This window comes from Schistocerca cancellata, chromosome 1 (assembly GCF_023864275.1).
Source record: "Schistocerca cancellata isolate TAMUIC-IGC-003103 chromosome 1, iqSchCanc2.1, whole genome shotgun sequence".
NCBI lineage: Eukaryota > Metazoa > Arthropoda > Insecta > Orthoptera > Acrididae > Schistocerca > Schistocerca cancellata.
The window spans coordinates 207,039,287-207,061,437 of NC_064626.1; the positions used below are offsets into that span (position 1 = coordinate 207,039,287).

The 22,151-nt window shown below is 38.5% G+C and overlaps 1 protein-coding gene across 10 annotated transcripts in view; it reads left to right on the top strand.

Annotated features, from left to right (window-relative positions):
* Positions 1-19,139, top strand: part of LOC126168956 (peptidyl-prolyl cis-trans isomerase FKBP35-like) — a 30,274-nt gene extending 11,135 nt beyond the window's left edge. The window contains exons 1-4 of one of the 10 annotated variants that reach the window (XM_049920603.1): positions 9,117-9,194; positions 13,707-13,870; positions 16,601-16,703; positions 16,810-19,139. In XM_049920603.1, coding sequence (XP_049776560.1) covers positions 16,932-17,978 — 1,047 coding nt within the window. In that variant the 5' untranslated portion in view covers positions 9,117-9,194; positions 13,707-13,870; positions 16,601-16,703; positions 16,810-16,931 and the 3' untranslated portion in view covers positions 17,979-19,139. Of the gene's footprint in view, positions 1-9,114; positions 9,195-13,706; positions 13,871-16,600; positions 16,704-16,789 lie in introns of those variants that run through there. The other 9 variants (XM_049920602.1, XM_049920605.1, XM_049920609.1 and 6 more) reach the window with 9 other exon arrangements.
* Positions 19,140-22,151: the final 3,012 nt, after the last annotated feature.

Consider the following 22,151-nt stretch of genomic DNA (forward strand, 5'->3'; position numbering starts at 1 on the left):
GCTTTATTTCCTGGTAGATAGTTATAACTTCCAGACATCATACTATTCTAATTTACGTACAAGGCAAAAGGCATAGGCTTTTGACTGGTCACACAATAAACCAGTAGACTGTAATTTATCTCCTAAGGAGTTATGGTAAGTAAATTCTACATCTACATCTACATACATACATACTCCGCAAACCACCATACCGAGCGTGGCGAAGGGTACCTCGTACCACAACTAGCATCTTCTCCCCCTGTTCCACTCCCAAACAGAACAAGGGAAAAATGACTGCCTATATGCCTCTGTACGAGCCCCAATCTCTCTTATCTTGTCTTTGTGGTCTTTCCGTGAAATGTAAGTTAGCGGCAGTAAAATTGTACTGCAGTCAGCTTCAAATGCTGGTTCTCTAAATTTCCTCAGTAGCGATTCATGAAAAGAACACCTCCATTCCTCTAGAGACTCCCACCCGAGTTCCTGAAGCATTTCCGTAACACTCGCGTGATGATCAAACCTACCAGTAGCAAATCTAGCAGCCTGCCTCTGAATTGCTTCTATGTCCTCCCTCAATCCGACCTGATAGGGATCCCAAACGCTCGAGCAGTACTCAAGAATAGGTCGTATTAGTGTTTTATAAGCGGTGTCCTTTACAGATGAACCACATCTTCCCAAAATTTTACCAATGAACCGAAGACGACTATCCTCCTTCCCCACAACTGCCATTACATGCTTGTCCCACTTCATATCGCTCTGCAATGTTACGCCCAAATATTTAATCGATGTGACTGTGTCAAGTGCTACACTACTAATGGAGTATTCAAACATTACAGGATTCTTTTTCCTATTCATCTGCATTAATTTACATTTATCTATATTTAGAGTTAGCTGCCATTCTTTACACGAATCACAAATCCTGTCCAAGTATCTCTGTGTCTGTAGAGAGCCTTATCAATATCAGTAGACTTTATAAATCCCACCTGTGGTTTGAATGTCATGTTATTTGTAGTCGCATGGTTAAACAACAGTTATGTATTAACTTTCCTAAATGTTTCGTAGTGCTGGTAAAAGTGATATTGACCATAAGTTTGTTGGTATTTCATTATCCCCTTTCTTGTATAGTGACTTGAGCATATTTCAGCCAATCAGGAAACATTGCGCTGATAAATGATTGGCTACGAAAATAATGTGTTCTTGAACTTGGAAGAGCACTCTTGAACTTTGTAAATATTTTTTCACAATGAGGCACTATATATGACATAATAGGGGTACCTCATTATCCACTGAAATCTAATACACCATGTTTATTTGTCGTATCATTGATATTTTTGCTGGTTCTAAGCATTTTTACATGGTGATCAAAGCTACATTTAACATGGCTTTGAATATTAAAATATGTAAGAAATAAAGTGACCGAATGTAAAAAATGTGTGTTTGAAATATCTGCAGACAGTCATGATTTTGCTTGCATTATTGTGTTCAAGTCCCATCAAACTTATCATATATTGAAAAAAACATTTTTACAGTCAGTATTGTCACATGCTGTACGAGATGTATGGTTGTATGTATCAATATTACAAACCTTCAGATCTCTTCTGGCTGTTTTTTGTGTGTTGTGTGTAGCATCTCATGTATACCACTTACAGTGTTCAGTCTATAGTTTCATATACTGCAGACCAGTATCATGATTTTCTTCCTTTCTCTCAGCATAACTAATAAAACAACACATTCCCACATACAAGTATGCGCCATAAAATGTACTGGAGAATGATGAATACAAATTATACTGGAACAGAACCATTATAACAGATAAAACAACACCACATAACAAACCTGACATCATACTCACCAATAAAAAGAAGAAATTAACACAACTAATCGAAATATCCATACCCAATATAACAAATATACAGAAGAAAACAGGAGAAAAAATTAAAAAATTCATCCAACTGGCTGAGGAAGTCAAGGACATGTGGCATCAGGATAAAGTTGACATTATACCAATTATACTATCAACTACAGGAGTCATACCACACAATATCCACCAGTACATCAACGCAATACAGCTACATCCAAACATATATATACAACTACAGAAATCTGTATTTATTGATACGTGTTCAATTACCCGAAAGTTCCTAAGTGTAATGTAACATATACCGTACAGTTAAAAGGAAGTCACACTTGATCAAGGTCCGCGTCACTTTCCATTTTTAACCAGACATAACATCTGAGAAAGGAAAGAAATAATAATAATAATAATAATAATAATAATAATAATAATAATAAATTTTGGAAATATACAAAGTAGATCCTAAATTGATACAGTTTCTAAACACAGTAATGAAAAATTGGAAAACCACACTTAATATCCAAACAAATTCAGATAACATCACATCACAGCCAATACAGATTAAGCGTAGAATATACCAAGGAGACTCATTAAGTCCTTTCTGGTTCTGTCTTGCTCTGAACCCACTATCCAACATGCTAAATAATACAAATTATGGATACAATATTACTGGAACATACCCACACAAAATCACACATTTGCTATACATGGATGATCTAAAACTACTGGCAGCAACAAATCAACAACTCAACCAATTACTAAAGATAACAGAAGTATTCAGCAATGATATAAATATGTCTTTTGGAACAGACAAATGTAAGAAAAATAGCATAGTCAAGGGCAAACACACTAAACAAGAAGATTACATATTGGATAACCACAGCGACTGCATAGAAGTGATGGAAAAAACAGATGCCTATAAATACCTAGGATACAGACAAAAAATAGGAATAGATAATACAAATATTAAAGAAGAACTAAAAGAAAAATATAAACAAAGACTAACAAAAATACTGAAAACAGAATTGACAGCAAGAAACAAGACAAAAGCTATAAATACTTATGCTATACCAGTATTGACCTACTCATTTGGAGTAGTGAAATGGAGTGACACAGACCTAGAAGCACTCAATACACTTACACGATCACAATGCCACAAATATAGAATACATCACATACATTCAGCAACAGAAAGATTCACATTAAGCAGAAAGGAAGGTGGAAGGGGATTTATAGATATAAAAAACCTACATTATGGACAGGTAGACAATTTAAGAAAATTCTTTCTAGAACGAGCAGAAACTAGCAAAATACACAAAGCAATCACTCATATAAATACATCAGCTACACCATTGCAATTTCATAACCACTTCTACAACCCTTTAGATCACATAACATCAACAGATACAAAGAAAGTAAATTGGAAAAAGAAAACACTACACGGCAAGCACCCGTATCATCTAACACAGCCACACATAGATCAAGACGCATCCAACACATGGCTAAGTAACGGCAATATATACAGTGAGACGGAAGGATTCATGATCGCAATACAGGATCAAACAATAAACACCAGATATTACAGCAAGCATATTATTAAAGATCCCAATACCACAACAGATAAATGCAGACTTTGCAAACAACAAATAGAAACAGTAGATCACATCACAAGCGGATGTACAATACTAGCAAATACAGAATACCCCAGAAGACACGACAATGTAGCAAAAATAATACATCAACAACTTGCCATAAAACATAAACTAATAAAACAACACGTTCCCACATACAAGTATGCACCACAAAATGTACTGGAGAATGATGAATACAAATTATACTGGAACAGAACGATTATAACAGATAAAACAACAACACATAACAAACCTGACATCATACTCACCAATAAAAAGAAGAAATTAACACAACTAATTGAAATATCCATACCCAACACAACAAATATACAGAAGAAAACAGGAGAAAAAATTGAAAAATACATCCAACTGGCTGAGGAAGTCAAGGACATGTGGCATCAGGATAAAGTCGACATTATCCCAATTATACTATCAACTACAGGAGTCATACCTCACAATATTCACCAGTACATCAATGCAATACAGCTACATCCAAACATATATATACAACTACAAAAATCTGTAATTATTGATACATGTTCAATTACCCGAAAGTTCCTAAATGCAATATAACATATACCATACAGTTACAAGGAAGTCATGCTTGACCGAGGTCCGCGTCACGTTCCATTTTTAACCAGACTTAAGTCTGAGAGAAAAAAGTCAAAAAGATAATAATAATAATTACACTCAGGGGTAATGGTCTAAGAAAGGTTGGGAACCACTGGTCCAAGAGAACAGTGTCCCGCAGAGCTTTCTGCTGAGTTTTACCCCATCTCATCGTCATCAGTGAGCTTGGATCTCTGTTGGAACCACTGGTCACCTCCACAATGTATGTTGACAACTTTTGCATTTGGCATAGCTCCCAGTCTGTAGCCTTGGTTGAACACTAGCTCAAAGGCACTATCCAAAGTGTGACTGCTTGAACTCTTTCCATTTTTAACCAGACATAACATCTGAGAAAGGAAAGAAATAATAATAATAATAATAATAATAATAGTAATTCAGTCAGGGGTAATGGTCTAAGAAAGGTTGGGAACCACTGGTCCAAGAGAACTGTGTCACGCAGAGCTTTCTGCTGAGTTTTACCCCGTCTCATCGTCATCAGTGAGCTAGGATCTCCGTTGGAACCACTGGTCACCTCCACAATTTATGTTGACAACTTTTGCATTTGGCATAGCTCCCAGTCTGTAGCCTTGGTTGGACACTAGCTCAAAGGCACTATCCAAAGTGTGTCTGCTTGAACTCTTTTTCATAGCTTCCATAAAGATGCTAGTTCATTTGTCGAGTACCCTAGTCCATGCTGACTGTGACACTTCTTGGGTACCCACAGCTTGGACATTGCTGCATAGTCTAGATTTTTGGGACTCCTCTTCAATAAGAAGCTGATATGGCTGCCCCATATTTGTCAACTAAAGTTGAAGGATTAACACTCTCTGCTTTCTTGCCTCATTGAGTGTGTATTTTCTATTTTCCTCTGTATTTTCCAGGCTCTGGTCTTGGTTCAATTGAACTATGGTTGCCAATGGCATCTTCAGCTTTCAAATTGTTGGACTCAGACCATCATAATGGAGTAAAACTGGCTACTGGCACCTTCCAGACTAATCCCATAGGCAGTCTCCTTGCTCCACTCTCCAGTTCCAACAGTACCAACTCATTCTCATTTATGCAATCACCGTCCAACAATTTCCTAATCATCCAACTTATAAAATTCTCTTTGCATACAAGGGGCATTGACTCCTATTTGATCTATTTCAAGGACCTAAGTTTCATTCACTCTCATGACCTTTACGTGTCATTTACAGTGATGGCTCAAAAATTATTAATAGGATGGGACATGGTTTTACATCTCCTGCTGGTTAACAACTACATTTGCTGCCAGGAACATGTAGTATTTTTATGGCAGATTTGATAGCCATTAACAGAGCCCTAAACGTTATTAAAAGGACCTTTCTCAACTGCAATTTAATTTGCAGTGACTCAATGAGTAATCTCCAAGCTATTGTTCAATATTACTTACATCATCCTCATATAAGTGCTATTCATGACCTTCTCTCTGACCTTAGCCATACTTCTTCTGGGTACCAAGGCATGGGGGTATGCCACGGAACGAAATGGCTAACCATTTGGCTAGAGAAGCAATTACTCACCCAAGATTTGCATTGATGATCACAGGTGTGCATTTGTAGGTGCAGGCAAGGCGTTTCCTCACTTCGAGACAAAACAAAATTCGTGAGCCACCGCCCCCTCCTGTAAACTACTAAGGTAGACTACTGCTGCTTGCTCCTCCTCCTCCTGTTTCTCCCTGAAGGAACCCACTGTCCTGTGTCATATTCACATCGGTCACATCCAGTTTCATTTCGTACATCATCTTCAATGTTTCAGGAAAGCCTGCAGCTGTGTCATTCATGATTTAGATAATGTCACAGACTGTACCTCACATCCTTGGGGACTGCCACCTCCTCCTGGCTCTGCATGTGAAACATGGTCTTTTGGATTCTTTACTTCTAATATTGGTAGACAGACTGTGGGCAATTGAACTGGTTCCCTGTTTTCTCTTTGAATATGGTTTTTATTCTCAGATATAAAGTTTTAAAATACTTTTGGGTTGGGGTGGAGCAGGGTGGTTGGGTTTGGGCACCTCCTCTCTCATGTTGCATATGGGGGGGGGGGGGGGGGGGACTGTCAACCCTATCCCCTTTGCCAACTGCCTTGGTCATCTATCAGTTTAATGTGTTTTAATTGCTTGTAAATGGGGGAGGTTCTTTTTCTGTTGCACACTCCAATGAATAGTGGGGGCTGTTCCCCTGTTTAATACTTTGACAATAATGGATTGGGGGCAGGACAGCTATAGGAAGCATGACTTCTGTCACATGCAGACCAGCTCTTGACCTGATTATTTCTCTCACCTAATTTTAATGTCAATCCAACTGATATCCATTATGTTTTCATCCTTCTCACGTTTAATGTTGCAGAACTCCCAGTTAGAAGGTCTTTACTCTGCATCTGTCATCTTCCCTATTGGGTTGACTGGTAGTCAGATGCGTATGGAGTTTCTGTCACCACAGATGAATCCTGGGATACCCCTCTATTGCTCTGATCTATGAACCAGCCATACCCATGTACTTTTATGTATTTTTAAGTCATTTAGCAGCTCTGGCATCAGTATTACTTCAGAGGCCTCAGTTTTACCACTCCTACATACATTAATAGTTAGATCAAATTGATAGCTGACACTAACTCTTGATTAACATTCTGACAACTTTGCTATTTAGTCCCTTAGATTACAGCCAGCAAACTACCCTTTACAGGGCTGAAGTGCATACTCTGCCAATCCTGTACAGTAGACATATATAGTGACATTAAGAGGTTCTCAATAGCTATACACCTGTATACCCCTGAGGCATGTAGTTGCTGATCTCCAAACCACATCGTGTGTTAAAATCCCCACGTAGGAGGTATCATTGAAGTAATTTAATAATGTGTGCTGTGAGAGCTTCTTGGTCTGGAACTTCATGCGGGGCATGTAAAGTGAACTTAGTGGTCTATGATATCTGTCCACTGATACAGTGATTGCTTGTAAACTGGTTGTGAGTGGAGAGGCAAGGAGAGGTATACATTGTTTACTAACATAGCCAATCCTCCTTTTGTAATTTCCCCATTTCTGTGGAGTTTGTAACCATGTAACGTGAAGGGAGGGGGGGGGGGGGGGAGTTTAAATTGAGTGTCTTGGAGACGTATGCACCTTGGTTTTCCCTGCACTCGAAGTCATAACAAGTCAACTTGTGACCTCAACCCAGTAATATGGTAGCTAATGTAGTGGTGTGGTTTCTCTCTCTTTTTTCCCCTTCCGTTCTTACAAAGTGGAGAGTTTGCTGCAGAGGATGGGAGGATTATTTGAACATTAATGTTCATACCGTACCATACCATCTTTCTACATTATCCTTCAGACGTGTCAGACAGGAGCAAGGTTGCGTGATCTAATGGTTTTGCACTGTATGTTTCTGCACAGTTGTTCATAGCCCTTTTCTTGGATTTTGCAGATGGTGACAAAACTATTATACCAAAACAACACATTTTGCTGCTTCTTTTGTGTCTGAATTGAAGATAAATGTTCTCTCAACTGTATGCTCAACCACCAATGCAGTTTCTTTTGAATTTCTTTAATCAGTGGCATATAAGTGCAGATAGTTCACACACAAGTGGAGTGTTTCCTTGGTGTATAACCAAACTGAATCTATAACGTGTCACCAGCACTTTGCATCCCACAGTGATGTTCATTAAATATCAACTTAAGTACAGTTTGTTCCCTAACTCATTGCGTGCTCTTTTTTATAATTTTTCTGACTTCATTCTCACCATTTTCCCACTGCTGTTGTGAGGCACTGGTGTCCAGTTACAGTATGTCCCTGCAGCTAACAACACTTTTACTATAAATCAGGCCTGTATGTAACTGTAGTTACAGCATAGTGTCCTAGAGATTTAGCATTTAATAGCTTACTTATTGGGGCAGCTGTTGCTGTCCTGACTAGAAGTGTACTGGCTTGTGGCCTTTTAACAGATTTTAATGACCAAGTCCCTTTATTGCATTATTGATTTAAAGAGGTGACAGTTTCTCAAAACTTACTTCCTCTGTTTTAGTAACAATAAATACATCTGGTCTGTTACTAATGTTTTTTAGTATAGTCTTTGTAGACCTCTCTAGTGGATTAGCCACATGAGGTGTCTTGTTTGTCTAGGTGTGATTACTGCCCAGTAACCCACCTGAACTGCTAGGAATGTTTCTAAATCTTATAGGATCCATTAATGTCCCAGGGGTTGGCCATTAATGAGTAAATCGCCACAAAAGCCATCTGCACACTTTGAGACTGACTTGCCTTTAAAGAGGTTTCTACTATCCCCATGATTTGTGCGTTTAAGCAAAGATCCGCACTCCTTGTGGCAATATTCCAACTACATCACACAGTGACTACTGAAGTGTGCACAGTCTACAGTTACAGAAGACTGACAGTACCCCCCCCCCCTCCCCCCTCCTGTTTGGGTACCATGGATTTGCCACATATGTATCCAGCCAAAAGCTGAGTTCTCTTAGGTGCTCACCATTTGGCACAATGCAGGAGACACCTGTGGCACATTAAATGCCATGAACATGGTGAGCATTTCTTCACATGAGACCTGTCCTACTTGCTGTAGTGCACCTATTTCAGTGGTAAGTGTACTTATGCAGCTGTGCACTGATATTCTCCACAAAAGTCTGGTTTTGTAGTTAACATATATTTTTTTTATTTTGTTACGAGCCTTTTCGTCTGTTGTTTGCAATACATGCAAGACATAATAAACTTCTAGACTCTACCTGTTTTAAACGATAAGGCTCAACTTGGGCATTATCACGTAATTTTTAAAGCATCAGTTATTCACATTTTATCATTTGTGATTTCTTTTCTCCGCTACTTCCCACAACAAAACATCCAGAAACTAGAACAAGCCAGCTGGTGACAATAATCACTATTTATAAAAGTTTTATATTTACATGTATCTTCCTTTGTTTCCAAGACACATCCTTTACAGTACAAAGTAGTATAGACCAACTGTTATTACAGAAATGGCCCTCAGTCACAGCCTGCAAGATGGTGTCTCAAAGCCAGTCTGGACTTATTGAACTCGTCTAAAGCCATGGCCACTGCACCTGGAAACTGATGGAAAGTCAAAAGCTGCAGGGGAGTCTGCAATAGGTGGGTCCTGTTGAAGACATGGTCCAAGAACTGCAACAAATTTGCAGCTAACAGTTATCCGTAAATATAAGCAGTTCCCAAACTCTGATCTGTGACTTAGATGGGCTTGAGAGATGGTTAGCATCAAGTGCTGTCAGGTGCAGCTGCTGACCAACAAGCTCCTGCAATCTGGCAACAGACTTCGCCACTAAGTGCCCTTTATTTCCAAGGAAACCACCAGTAAAAAGTGCTGTTAGTCTTCCCCAGAGTCACTTTGTGGCCAAGTGTACCACTTAGAAAACTCAAAATGGCAGCAGAACTTTTAGACGGGGCAGCTCGTGGAGCTCCCCTGCTGTACGTTTGATGATATTGGAATGTCACAATCATTTTTACACCCTGACACAGCATTGTGTATACTGTCTCTGCAACAATTGGGCCTGAAATGGCACACGTGATGTAATTTTTCAGCCTCCGTAGCCATACAGTTAGCATCATTGCCTTCACTGTGAAATCATACACGTGCGATTCCTGGTATGTCCTCAAATTAAGATCTAGAAAGAGGTCAACTTAGCCTCGAAAGCAAAATGAAGAGCTGCTTGAATAAAGATGCAACAGTACCATCGTAATTCATATGCTTGCAATAAAGGCTAGAGGGGTTGGCAACGTGCTGATAATATATCCCACAGTCTTAGATCATTTCTCATACTGAACATGTAGGCAGCATTCAGCCAGTCAAAATGGCCCTGAGGCCTAATCTGTGGATGGTGTTTATTTCAGTTTAGTTCACTCAATCTAGTACTGTTATCACCAAGAAGCTGAAGGAAAATTAACTTTGTTTCCACACATTGAGAATGTGAAAATGGTGTTAGCGAAGGTACTGGTGAACTCATGCGGACATTCTACCTCAAAATTATAAATGTCTGTCGTAGGTAAATTACAGTTATAACAGGTACCTCGTAAGGTCATAAATCTGAAATTTGGTAAGTAAATTGGAAGCAGTACGAGAATATTCACTGAAATTGAAATTTAACTTGGTTCATGTCCACCATGCCCAATAAAAGCTGTCAATTCAAGCTATTGAATTAGTTTCAATAAATTTTACATATTACATTTGGTAGACTCTCAATCCTTACAATACTTATCAGATTACAGCCACTAAATGTTCTCTTATCAAAGAGAAATTCAGTCGAGAAAACTAATAAGTTATGAGACAGAATTGCTGGCCAGCACCTGCTTTCAGAAAGCATAAAGTATAGTACCACCAATAAACACATATATCAGAGTAAAATGGATACATTACCAAGCCTTTGGAGTCAATATATCCTTCTTCATGGAGGAAAGGGGAAGGTTACTCAGACTTGACTCCTCCCTGATTGAGGAACTATTAGTTCTGATAGTTCCCTTTCACTTTAATATTTGTCTATTGATGGTACTATAAATCCTGCCATCAACTCTGTCTCGTGATTTATTAAATTTTGTTATAAATAAAATGAATGCTTCATAACTTAGTCTTGGTCAGATATACAATAATGTAGAAAATGTTAAACCATTTTCTTTCCATTTTCCTGATAATGAAAATTCAGAGGTGATTTGTTAGTGCTATTGCCTACAGCTGTTCCTTTAACCTCGGTGCTGGTCAGGAGATATAGACACATGTACTGAACACTCTTCCTCCTCCTACGTCCCCTCACCCCACCCTCCCCCTCTCTGTGTCCATCTCTTTCTCCCTCTGTCAGTCAGCCTCATCCTCCCACCACTATTTATCTATCTCCACTTCCCCATTCTCTTTATCTCTTCATCCCCTCCTCCACCTCTCTTTGTCCATTTTCTCTGCCCCCTCTCTCTGACAATATCCTCCTCACCTCTCTTTTCATCTCTGCCTCGCTCCTTCCTTTCCCACTTGCCCATCACCCCTCTAAACCTTCTGCCTGCCTCATGCATCTCCTCCTCCACTCTCTCTGTCTATTTCCTTCTTCTCGTCGCTCTGACCATCCCCTCTACTACCCATCTCAACCTGTCCCCAGCCATGTTCATTGCCATGTTTAAGCCCTGCAATACAGTTCAATAAAGCAGGCCAACACTACTTGCACAATATACTTGCCATACAGGCCAGGCTACACATCAAGGGCTTCAAAAATCATTAATTTCTTCCTGATGTGCAGGCCGCCATGCAAAGGAGGTTGATAAAGCAGACTGATACTACTCCAACATAACACGCCTATCAAGCAGGGTGGCCTACACGTTGGGGCCCAGTAAACCGTCTCTTGCCCCTAACATGTAGGCTGCACTGCAAAGCAGCTTGATTTGACTGGCCGGTACTGTTCCCACACAACATGCCTGTCATGCAAGGCAGCCTGTAAGCCTGTATCTCCACTCCTATTGGAACTAGGAGATTATAAACCACACAGTGATGATAGTCTTGAGATATGCTGTTTCTCTGTCACATTTGGTTGGCATCGATCTAGTGGTTATATATGAGGGCTGTTCTAAAAGTTAGGTGACTTTTCAAATTGCACGGGCAACATAAATTCAATTATCAATCCTTTTTTTGTTGATACACTTGTCATGAACATATGTTCCCAGTTCTAAGTGTACAGCTTACTTCATTCGTTTTTGACAGATAGAAAAGTTAGGCGTGTTTTTGTACTCAGCTATTTTCAATTATTATAAAAAATGGAGCAACGAATTTGCATCAAATTTTGTGTGAAAAATGGAATCAAGTGCTCTAAAGCACTTGACTGTTGACTGTGGCATATGCTGCATCTGCTCTAAGTTAAAAAAAAAAAAATTACAAATGGTACAAGTTCTTCCAAGATGCCCGAGAAGATGGCAATGACAAACCTTGCTCAGGATGCCCCAGCACAACAGCAGAAGATACGATTGAAGCTGCGAAGAAAATTGTTTTGGAAAACCATCAAATTACCATAAGAGAAGTTGCTGACGATTTTGGCATATTGGTCAGCTCAGGTCATGCAATTTTTTCAGATGTTTTGGGCATGAGATCCGTGTCAGCGAAGTTTGTTCTCCCTATTTTGATCAGAAGAGCCTTCACATGAGCATCGCTCAGGAGCTCTTGAACATCAGTGATGATCCTGATTTTCTCAAAAGGATCATAACTGGTGACAAAACATGGGTTTATGGTTATGACATCAAAACCAAAGCCCAATCGTCCCAATGGAAACATCCCAGAGAGCCAAGACCGAAATAAGCACAGCAAGTTTAACCAAATGTCAAAGTTTTGCTCACTGTTTATTTTTTTATTTATTTTTTTTTTTTCAATTACCATGGTGTAGGGCAACATGAATTTTTGCCTCGAGATCTTATGGTCAATAAGGAGTATTACCTTGATGTATGCGCTGTTTGCAAGAAGCAATACACAAAAAACGTCTGAAATGGTGGAAAAACAGTTCATGGCTTTTGCATTGCGACAATGCAACTGCTCATTCATTGTTGCTTGTGAGAGATTTTTTGGCCAAAAACATGACAATCGTGCCTCAGCCACCAATTCACTGGATTTGGCCCCTGCGACTTTTTCCTGTTGCCAAAACTGAAGAGACCTATGGAAGGATGAAGATTTTCAGCAATTGAGGAAATAAAAACTGCATTGCTGGAAATACTCAAGGCTGTACCAAAAAGTGCTTATGAGAAGTTCTTCGAGGATTGGAAGAAGTGTTGTATTGTATCTGAGGGGGGATTACTTTGAAGGGGACAACATGAATATTGATGAATAAATAAATATTTTTTTCATAAAAATATAATGTCACCTTCCTTTTTGAGCACACCTCATGTGTAATATAAAATGTAGTTATTTGGTACAAGAGAGGGAAGTTAGATTTTTTTAAAATTCAATAAATATCACAGTAAATCTTTGTTTGGTTATGCAACAAGCTATAACAATGTACTGAAGTATTTTCTTCAGTACTTGTAATTCTGTTTTTGTAATGGCTTCAATGCTGATGGCTTCATGAACTGTTTTTCCACCTTCAATGGTTAGTTAGTGATGCTTTCTCAACTGCTTAGAGCGTTTCTGAGTGAATAGAGGACTAAAGTGGCATATTTACTCATATTAAGAATATTGCCTTATGTCAACACAGCGACCACATTGTAAACAACATTATTTTATTTTATCTGTCAGCCTTGGGGTCTCATGAATTGTATCACAACTGGCTTACTTCTTAGCAAGTCATCATTAAGTGGTGTATTTAAAATAAAGAAAAAGGGGAGAGGGTAGCAAAATAGTAGGAAACTGAATTATAAAATCAGATTAACTTGTACACACAACTTCACTCATCTGAATGTGTTGCACAATAACTCATCAACCTACTGCTGGCTTTGGTGGAAAGGAATTAAGTTGCCTGTTTTATTACTCACAACATCTTAAGTTTAAGTATGCTAATAGTACTGTAGCTGGAAAAACACTAATGAAACTGGTTTCTAGCAGCAACAGTCAGCACCTGTGGAACATATTTAGTTGTCTCATCAACTGAAAATTTCTCAGCTATGCTCTGATTAAAATTACTTTGTGATTGACAGATTGGATCCACGAGAGGACAGTGTTGCAGTCAGCTGCACACCACAAGACACTGCATATACCTACAAAATAGGCAACACAGGGAGCATGTGGCAATTGAAAAAGAACTACAATTGGATGGTGCCAGGCTCTCATCTCCTCGACTCACTGAAACATCAAGTGCAAAGTAATTTTTACTTGAGTATAGGGAGATTGTAAGGCCAGAGACCATATATGTGGTTAGTGATAAAAAGGAAGTGGCATGATGGTCATTAACAGTTATGCAACTTCTGTGCTGACATGAAGGTTATGCAGAAATAATGTCTTAGCATTTAACAACCTATTGAAAGATGATATACATGCAATACTATTATCAGTAGTGCAAACAATGGTAGGTTATGTAAGTAAATAGCCTTTTTCAATAGTTATGTTCATATGTGGTGTGGGTGACTTGCTGGAAGGGTTCCAAACCTACTGTAACAGCTATGTAATATATGGGTAGCTCGATAAGAAATTTTCAAATTTCTTGCTTTGTAGCGAGGGAGGTTTAATTTTAACATTTTAGTGATGTCATTGTGACTTAATTGGTAGGTATTATATCAGACTCCAAATTGAAGGAAGGACTGAAACAGCTCAGTCTGTTTATCCTCAAAATTTATCTGCCGTTAACAGTTAGGTTCTTGGTAATCACATATTCAAACACAATCATTTCTGGAGTCACCAGTCTCCTTCGTTGGCCTGCTTGTGAGATGCCATGAAATCAAGACTGTCGCAAGTACTTGCTTAGAAGAAAGATTACATACTATTCAGTGTATTAAATACTGGTAGCCACTAGGTTGATGTCACAGAACAAGTGGAGTGTGAACAAATTCAAAGATCTGGAGCTCAATCCACAGGTAGGCCTAAGATTTTTTTATTATTGCTTCTTTTGCCTCTGACAATGATGTGTATATTTGAAAAATGTGAAATTAAACAGCGTTCATATCAGTCTTAGAGTTCATGACAGCTTTGCCATTCTCATTATCAAAATTGGTAGAGCTGCTTTCACCATGTCTGATATTTAAATCATATCCATTCCCCCTCGTGAGAACCAGTTTAGAATTTCATATCAGTTGATACCACCGGACTATACATAGCAATAAAATGAGTCCTTAGGTGGACTTGTGATTTTTGTGTGTTTGAAAGAGTAACTTAAGTAACAGAGTGAATGCAAGCAATCAGAGTGAAAAAGCCACTTGAGATGTCACAAGAAGGTCATATCACTTTAAAGCTTTTTACATGATATTTGTACTGAGGCTGATATCATTCAAGCATTTTAATAGTAAATTTTTATATTATCATTTAAGAACCTACTGAAGGATGATATACATGCAATACGATTATCAGTAGTGTGAACAATGGTAGGTCATTTATGTAAATAGCCTTTTCAATAGTTGTGGTTTTTTGTGGGATGGGGAACTTGCTAAATGTTACTTAATAGTCTGGAGAATAAAAGTCAACTCTGCCTCTAGAAATAAATTTTACTGTGTTATGCTACAAAGTTTCACTGTGTTTTGATACAAAAGTATTATTATTCACTAAAGTGTCAGAGTTCAACTGTAAGACCTCTTTAGGATCTCTTGTAATAAATATAAATGGGTGGAGGAAGGGTATATTTTGTAGCATTTATTTTACTCATGCTGATACCCTTACAGCCAAAATTTCCAGGTTCAGGTGGGAATAACAGTGACTGAAGTGACAGTAACTATGTCTGAGAATCAGAAATTCAGCCTTGGCATACCTCCTTCTAGCCATGCAGATCGTATGAGGTCCTTCTCACTTGTCGTCACATCATATGTAGCCCTATGATGCATTCACATCATACATAGCCCTATGATGGATGGCGTCTTGCTACGGAGAGACTACCCTTCAGTGTGTGATGCTTTTGATGTGGATCACAGTGGTCACATTTTGGTAGACTGTGTTTTATATTCAGAAAGAGGGTATCATCTGATTACCAGCTGTCTATTTTAACTGGCAATCAAACAGATGTGGTATGCCTGTTAAGGTTCTGTGACATGTGGTTTGTTCCCTAAAATTTATGGAGAATTTTGTAATGTGTTATCAGGAAGGTTGGCTCAACCATGTTTTTTTGTTATTGATCAACCAGTCATGTTTCCCTTTTTCATTATTTTAGTATTCTTCTTGAATTGTATTTATGAACATCTGTCCAATCTCATGGTTCTTAAAATATATTGATAGTGTGATGGTGTGGGTAACCATGAGCGAGCCTGGGAGTGAGTGATTGTAATTATATGACATTTGTTTCTATTAAATTTCGTACAGGCAAACCCCCCCCCCTCCACCACACATGCACACAAACACACACACACACAGTTTCCATGAGAGGTGTGTCCACGACATGATTTTGAGTATATTTCCAAGTTCTAACTGTGCATTAGTTCAGTTTTCCATCATCACAGTTTTTTAGTGACTGCCGTAGTCATATTAGTCTAAAAGTGACAACATCAGAGGTGTTCGCTGTAAATGGTTAGCTATGAGTCATTATGTGTAATAGTATTTAATTCATGAAACTAGTCATGCCCCTTCTATCATACAGGAGGTACATTTTGGAGCTGGCACTGTGTCTTATATTACATATGCTCCCTTAGAGCTTTTTGACTGATTACTGAAACAGTTGTAAATGTCTTAAAAATTGGGTGTCAGAATAAAAGCATTGTTCAAATTGAAGCCTCTATCCTTATTTATTAAAAGCTGAATCAAAAGATCAATTCATAAATCAGCCATAGAAAGCTATCCCATTGTTTGTCCCATATTTGTTTAAACATTAGAGCTTTTTATTCATTTATTTTGCATTCGGCTTCTATTGCAGTACCTGTCCATTATCTTGATCAGAAAATGTTATTCTCTGTTGTAGCATAAGAAGAGAATTGGCGAAATAGCATGCGGAAAAATGGAACTAATAACCTAGTTTAACGCCTGGAAACTTCTTTTTTCAATCGTGCCGGGAAACCTTATATGTTAGTTTTATTTGTTATTACTAAAAAATCCTCATGTTAGCATATTACAAAAATTGATGTGTTTTTTAATCATATAACTGTTGCAGTTTTTGGTTTCTTGTTTCAGGAAGATTGAGGAAACAAGTTACCCTTTTAAAAAGTCAATGTTTGTAACACTGCCAGCAGAATATTTTCAGAGATATATTTGTCTGTTTGAAGAGTTCCAAAATTTCAGTCCCACTTATAAAGATGAATAGAAAAGGTGACATTACATTGAATGAAGAGACAGATAAGAATACTGGTGTTCAAGAACAGGTAGAAGAAGAGAAGAAAACTTCCGAAGGTCAGAATGTCGGAGAAGAAGATGGCATGGAGTGTCAAGATGAAGAAGGAGCACACAAAAAGAGATCTCAAAGACAAGAAGAGGACAAATTACTAAACCATTTACGGCATATTTCCAAAACTATTGTTAAGCCCGGGGAGTGGGGAACTAAACCTCAAGATTTTGCAGAGTGTAAAGTGAAAATAACAGATGTTTCATTTGAAGGAGTAGATGTAGATCCAACTAGTTGTTACTTCAGTAATTCCTTTAATGGAATAATAAAAATCGGAGAGGCAGATAATGACCTGGATCGATTGCTAGAATTGTGTGTTCAGTGTATGTTCTTGAGAGAAACCAGTCATTTTGTGATAGAAGTACCAACAAAACCTCTTTGCCAGTCAAAATATGAAACTAGACCTAGCATTAAGGGCAACATAAAATGTATTCTAGAACTTGAGGAGTTACATAATGATGAATTGTTGTTTGATTGGAGCAAAGAGAAGAAATTTTCTATAGCAACACTATATAAGGAGCAAGGTGTGAAACTTTTTCGTGCTGGTCGTATTATAGACTCCTTCATAAAATTTAGTAAAGCTTTCAAAATTATTGTTACTATAGGTTCTCTAGAATCTTTATCCAGAAAGTCGCCTCTAGACAAAGACATTCTATCACTGCGAGTTAACTTGTTAAATAATATGGCATCATGTCAGCTTCATCAGAAGAATTTTCATTATGTTATTGTACTATGTCAGAAAGTGTTAAAAATTGATGAGAATAATGTGAAAGCCCTATATAGGAATGCTGTAGCATGTAAAGAGCTCCATAATTATGAAACAGCTGAAGACAATTTGAAAGCAGTTTTGAAAATTGAGCCTAATAACACTGCAGCAAAAGGAAGGTTGCAAGAAGTGAGAGAAGTTACAAAAGAAATGAATGACCGATATGCAGCAGTTGTGAAAAAGATGTTTAAATAGAACGTATCAGATTTTGTCACATTGGCCATAATATTCCTATCTGTTTCATGTTTCTCACAGGCATAAGTGTTGCCTTTGAACTGTTGCATTTCAACAAATGATAGGGATATTTGTAACTAGTATCCAGACAATAAAATGTTTTTCATTTAATTCTCTCCATTTCCTCGAGAATAAAATGCCAGCAAACTAACTACCAGCAGCTACATTACCATAAGTCCACAACAATGAGTGTTAATGTATTTTCAGTACATGAACATGGTAGTGTGAAACTAGTTACTATTACTTTCATGTGTTTTGTTGTAATTATTCTGATATAATATGATCAGTCTTTTCATGGAAGGTGTGGAGCTTCCACAAAAGTTCAATGAACCACAGTGTGTGAACAGCTGTTATCTGTTTACAGAGCAGATCAGTCTTTTTATCAAATTGCATGAATTTTGTAATCATAAGAAGACAATAAGATGAACCATGTTTTTAAAACTTTGTGTAATGTGGTTATTTTTTAAGCTCTTGTAAATCACTGGTGAGAACTTTGTTTGTTAAATCTAAAGCTTTCTAATGCAGAAACAATAATTTTTGAAGAAATTAAAATCTTAGTGATATAGAGAGTATTTTAGGAAATGCATACAGAAAGTGACAGTTTCTTTAGAACATAAAAAAGATGATTTGAGGAGCCATATATACAGGCAAGCAAAAATGTGGAAGCAATGAAATGCATGTGTGGGATATAAGTAAAATAGTTGTCTTATTGATGAGAAGAATCAGCCATTTACTGAAAGGGCCATCACCTCTTTGCTAATAGTCATCATTTGTTTCCATTATAAATCAAACTATTGCAATCGGTTTATTGTATTTATCAGATCTCTGAGCATACTTTTTGGCATCTCCTAGTATATTTTTTAACATCTGCTTTTGAATTTCACACTGTCCTTCATTATTTTCTCTGTTTCAATTCTAAAAGCAGCAGATCCTCACTCATCTGTAGGACTATTTTCAACATAACTGCAATACTTAATTCTGGAACAAGCTTTTATAACTATATTTGCCCTAGCATATATTTTTTTGTTTTTCACTTCACTTACAGTTAGATGTGTAAAAGTTTTAATTGTAAAAATTGTATTTATGGAAATGAATAGTCATTTCTGTGTTTTTGTAAACATGTCAAATAAAACGTTTTTTTTTTAGCGAGGAAGTTGCTCTTTTCACCTTTTTTTTGCTTTCCTCATTAGAGTTATTTCTTATCTTTTAAAATGAATATTTCCTCAAGAATCAGTCTGAAGTGAGTGTACCAATAATGAGCCGATTAACAATTCCTAATCTTCCTTCTTTCATGTAGTGATAAGGGGGTCTCCAAGATGTTGTTCTAACTTCACAGTAACTAAGGAAGAACTAGTTTTCTTAGGTCAACATTAATATCCTATTAAACCAAATTTCCAAAATTAACTTTTATGCAAAAGCCATATCTATGACAGCATTCAAATGGAAATCAAAGACCTGCCACAACTTTTGGACCATGGAATGGTTCCATTCAACAGTAATCACCACATGTGTTAACACATTTATCCCACTGGGAGACAAGATGATAAAGTCCTGTTTCATACACACATCAAAAAAAAGTTTTGCTTCACCTTGGTTCTCAGAGTTCCAGAACCTGTATAGAAAATTGGAATAGAGATAAACATATACATCATTTCTGCCCTTTTTATTGCTCATGAAAACCACACATTGCATGTTGTACCACCATACAGCAAGACCTTCACAGGTGGTGCAGATTGCTGTACACACCAGTACCTCTAATACCCAGTAACACGTCCTCTTGCATTGATGCATGCCTGTATTCGTCGTGGCGTACTGTCAAAAAGTTCAACAAGGCACTGTTGGTCCAGATTTTCCCACTCCTCAATGGCTGGTGTAGATCCCTCAGAATGGCTGGTGGATCACGTCCTCCATAAACTGCCCTTTTCAATCCATCCCAGGCATGTGCGAAAGGGTTCATGTCTGGAGAACATGCTGGCCACTCTAGTCAAGTGATGTCATTATCCGGAAGAAAGTCATTCACAAGATGTACACGATAGGGGCGCGAATTGTTGTCCATGAAGACGAATGCCTCACCAATATACTGCGGATATGGTTGCACTATCGGTCCGAGAGTGGCATTCACGTATCGTACAGCCGTTACGGTGCCTTCCACGACAACCAGCAGCATACGTTGGCCCCACATAATACCATTACAAAACAGCATGGAACCTCTACCTTGCTGCACTCTCTGGACAGTGTGTCTAAGGCGTTGCCTCCAAACATGTCCCCGACGATTGTCTGGTTGAAGGCATATGCGACACTCATCGGTGAAGAGAACATGATGCCAATCCTGGGCGGTCCATTTGGCATGTTGTTAGGCCCATCTGTACCGCGCTGCATGGTGTCATGGGTGCAAAGGTAGCCTCACCATGGACGTTGAGAGTGAAGTTGCGCATCATGCAGCCTATTGCGCACAGTTTGAATCATAACATGACTTCCTGTGGCTGCACGAAAAGCACTATTCAACATGGTGGCATTGCTGTCAGGGTTCCTCTGATCCATAATCCATTGGTAGTGGTCATCCACTGCAGTTGTAGTCTGAGTGAGGCATGTCTTCGACAGTTCCTGTCTCTCTGTATCTCCTCCATGTCCAAACACCATTGCTTTGGTTCACTCTGAGATGCCTGGACACTTCCCTTGTTGAGAGCCCTTCCTGGCCCAAAGTAACAACTGAACCACGGTATTGACCATCTAGGTGTGATTGAACTATAGACAACATGAGCTGTGTACCTCCTTCCTGTTGGAATGACTAGAACTGTTCAGCTGTTGCCCCCCCCCCCCCCCCCCCTCTGTTTAATGGTTGTTTATGTCTTTGGGTGGGTTTAATGACATCTCTGAACAGTCAAAGACTGATACAATATCGCGCTGCTGCTACGGTTGCAGGTTTGAATCCTGCCTCGGGCATGGATGTGTGTGGTGTCCTTAGGTAGGTTTAAGTAGTTCTAATTCTAGGGACTGATGACCTCAGATGTTAAGTCCCATAGTGCTTAGAGCCTTATTTATATATGTATATATCCACAGTCAACGTCTATCTTCAGGAGTTCTGGGAACTGAGGTGATGCAAAACTTTTTTTGATGTGTGTAGAACGCTGTTCGCCGCTAACGGATCCACAACTACACTCATTCTTGCACTTCCTCATCTGATGGAAAACAAAGACCATGCATGTTTCTCTTCAGGCCACTATAGATGTGAAAATCACGTGATGGAAGATCTAGAGGACATTGCAGTGTTTCCCAACCAATTGCTGGAGTGTAACCTTCATCCGATTAGCACTGTGGAGGTGGGTATTATTGTGCAACAGTATGGTTCGGTCCAACAGCATTCCCAGAGCCCAAGTACAAATGACAAAGCTGACAGTAAAAACACCCAACATCTTGCCTGCCAAAGGAATCCAAAGCTGTTCACATAAGTTCTGGTAAGTTCTCCTTCAACTGCAGGGGCCTTCTGCTCATCAAGTTCCTTGGTTGTAGAACTACAATCAGTGTATGGTGCTAAGAAGACACTTTATAGAAAATGCAACATGGCATAAAGTTAAGAAGCTCAGGAGTGCTGTTGGATGGAATCATCCTGCTGCATGATAATGCCTGCCCCCACACTGCCCATCAGCTGAAGGCTAAGCTTCAGTGATTTTATTGGGAAACACTGCAGCATCCTCCATATACCTTGGATCTTTCACATATGCATGTGATTTTCACAGCTTTGGTAACCTGAAGAAAGACTTGTGGATGTCAGTTTGTCAGACAAGGAAGTGCAAAAGCAGGTGGAGTTGTGGATCCATTAGCAGCTGAGAGAGTTCCATAAAATGGGACTAGATTATCTTGCCTTCCAGTAGGATAAATGTCTTGTGTGTGGTGATTATTTTTGAATAGATTCACTTCATGGTGCTTTTGTGGTAGGTGTTTCATTTGGATTTGACTGGCTCTTATATTAACAAGAACTGTATAGATACCTCTTAATTACAAGGGGCAGTCAAATGAAAATGAGACAAATGGGGGAAAAGTAAGTAAACTATGTGTTATTTCAAAAGTGTACCATAATTGTTAATACATTTATCCCATTGTAATACAAGCTGGTCATTTCCTTCATGGGACAAT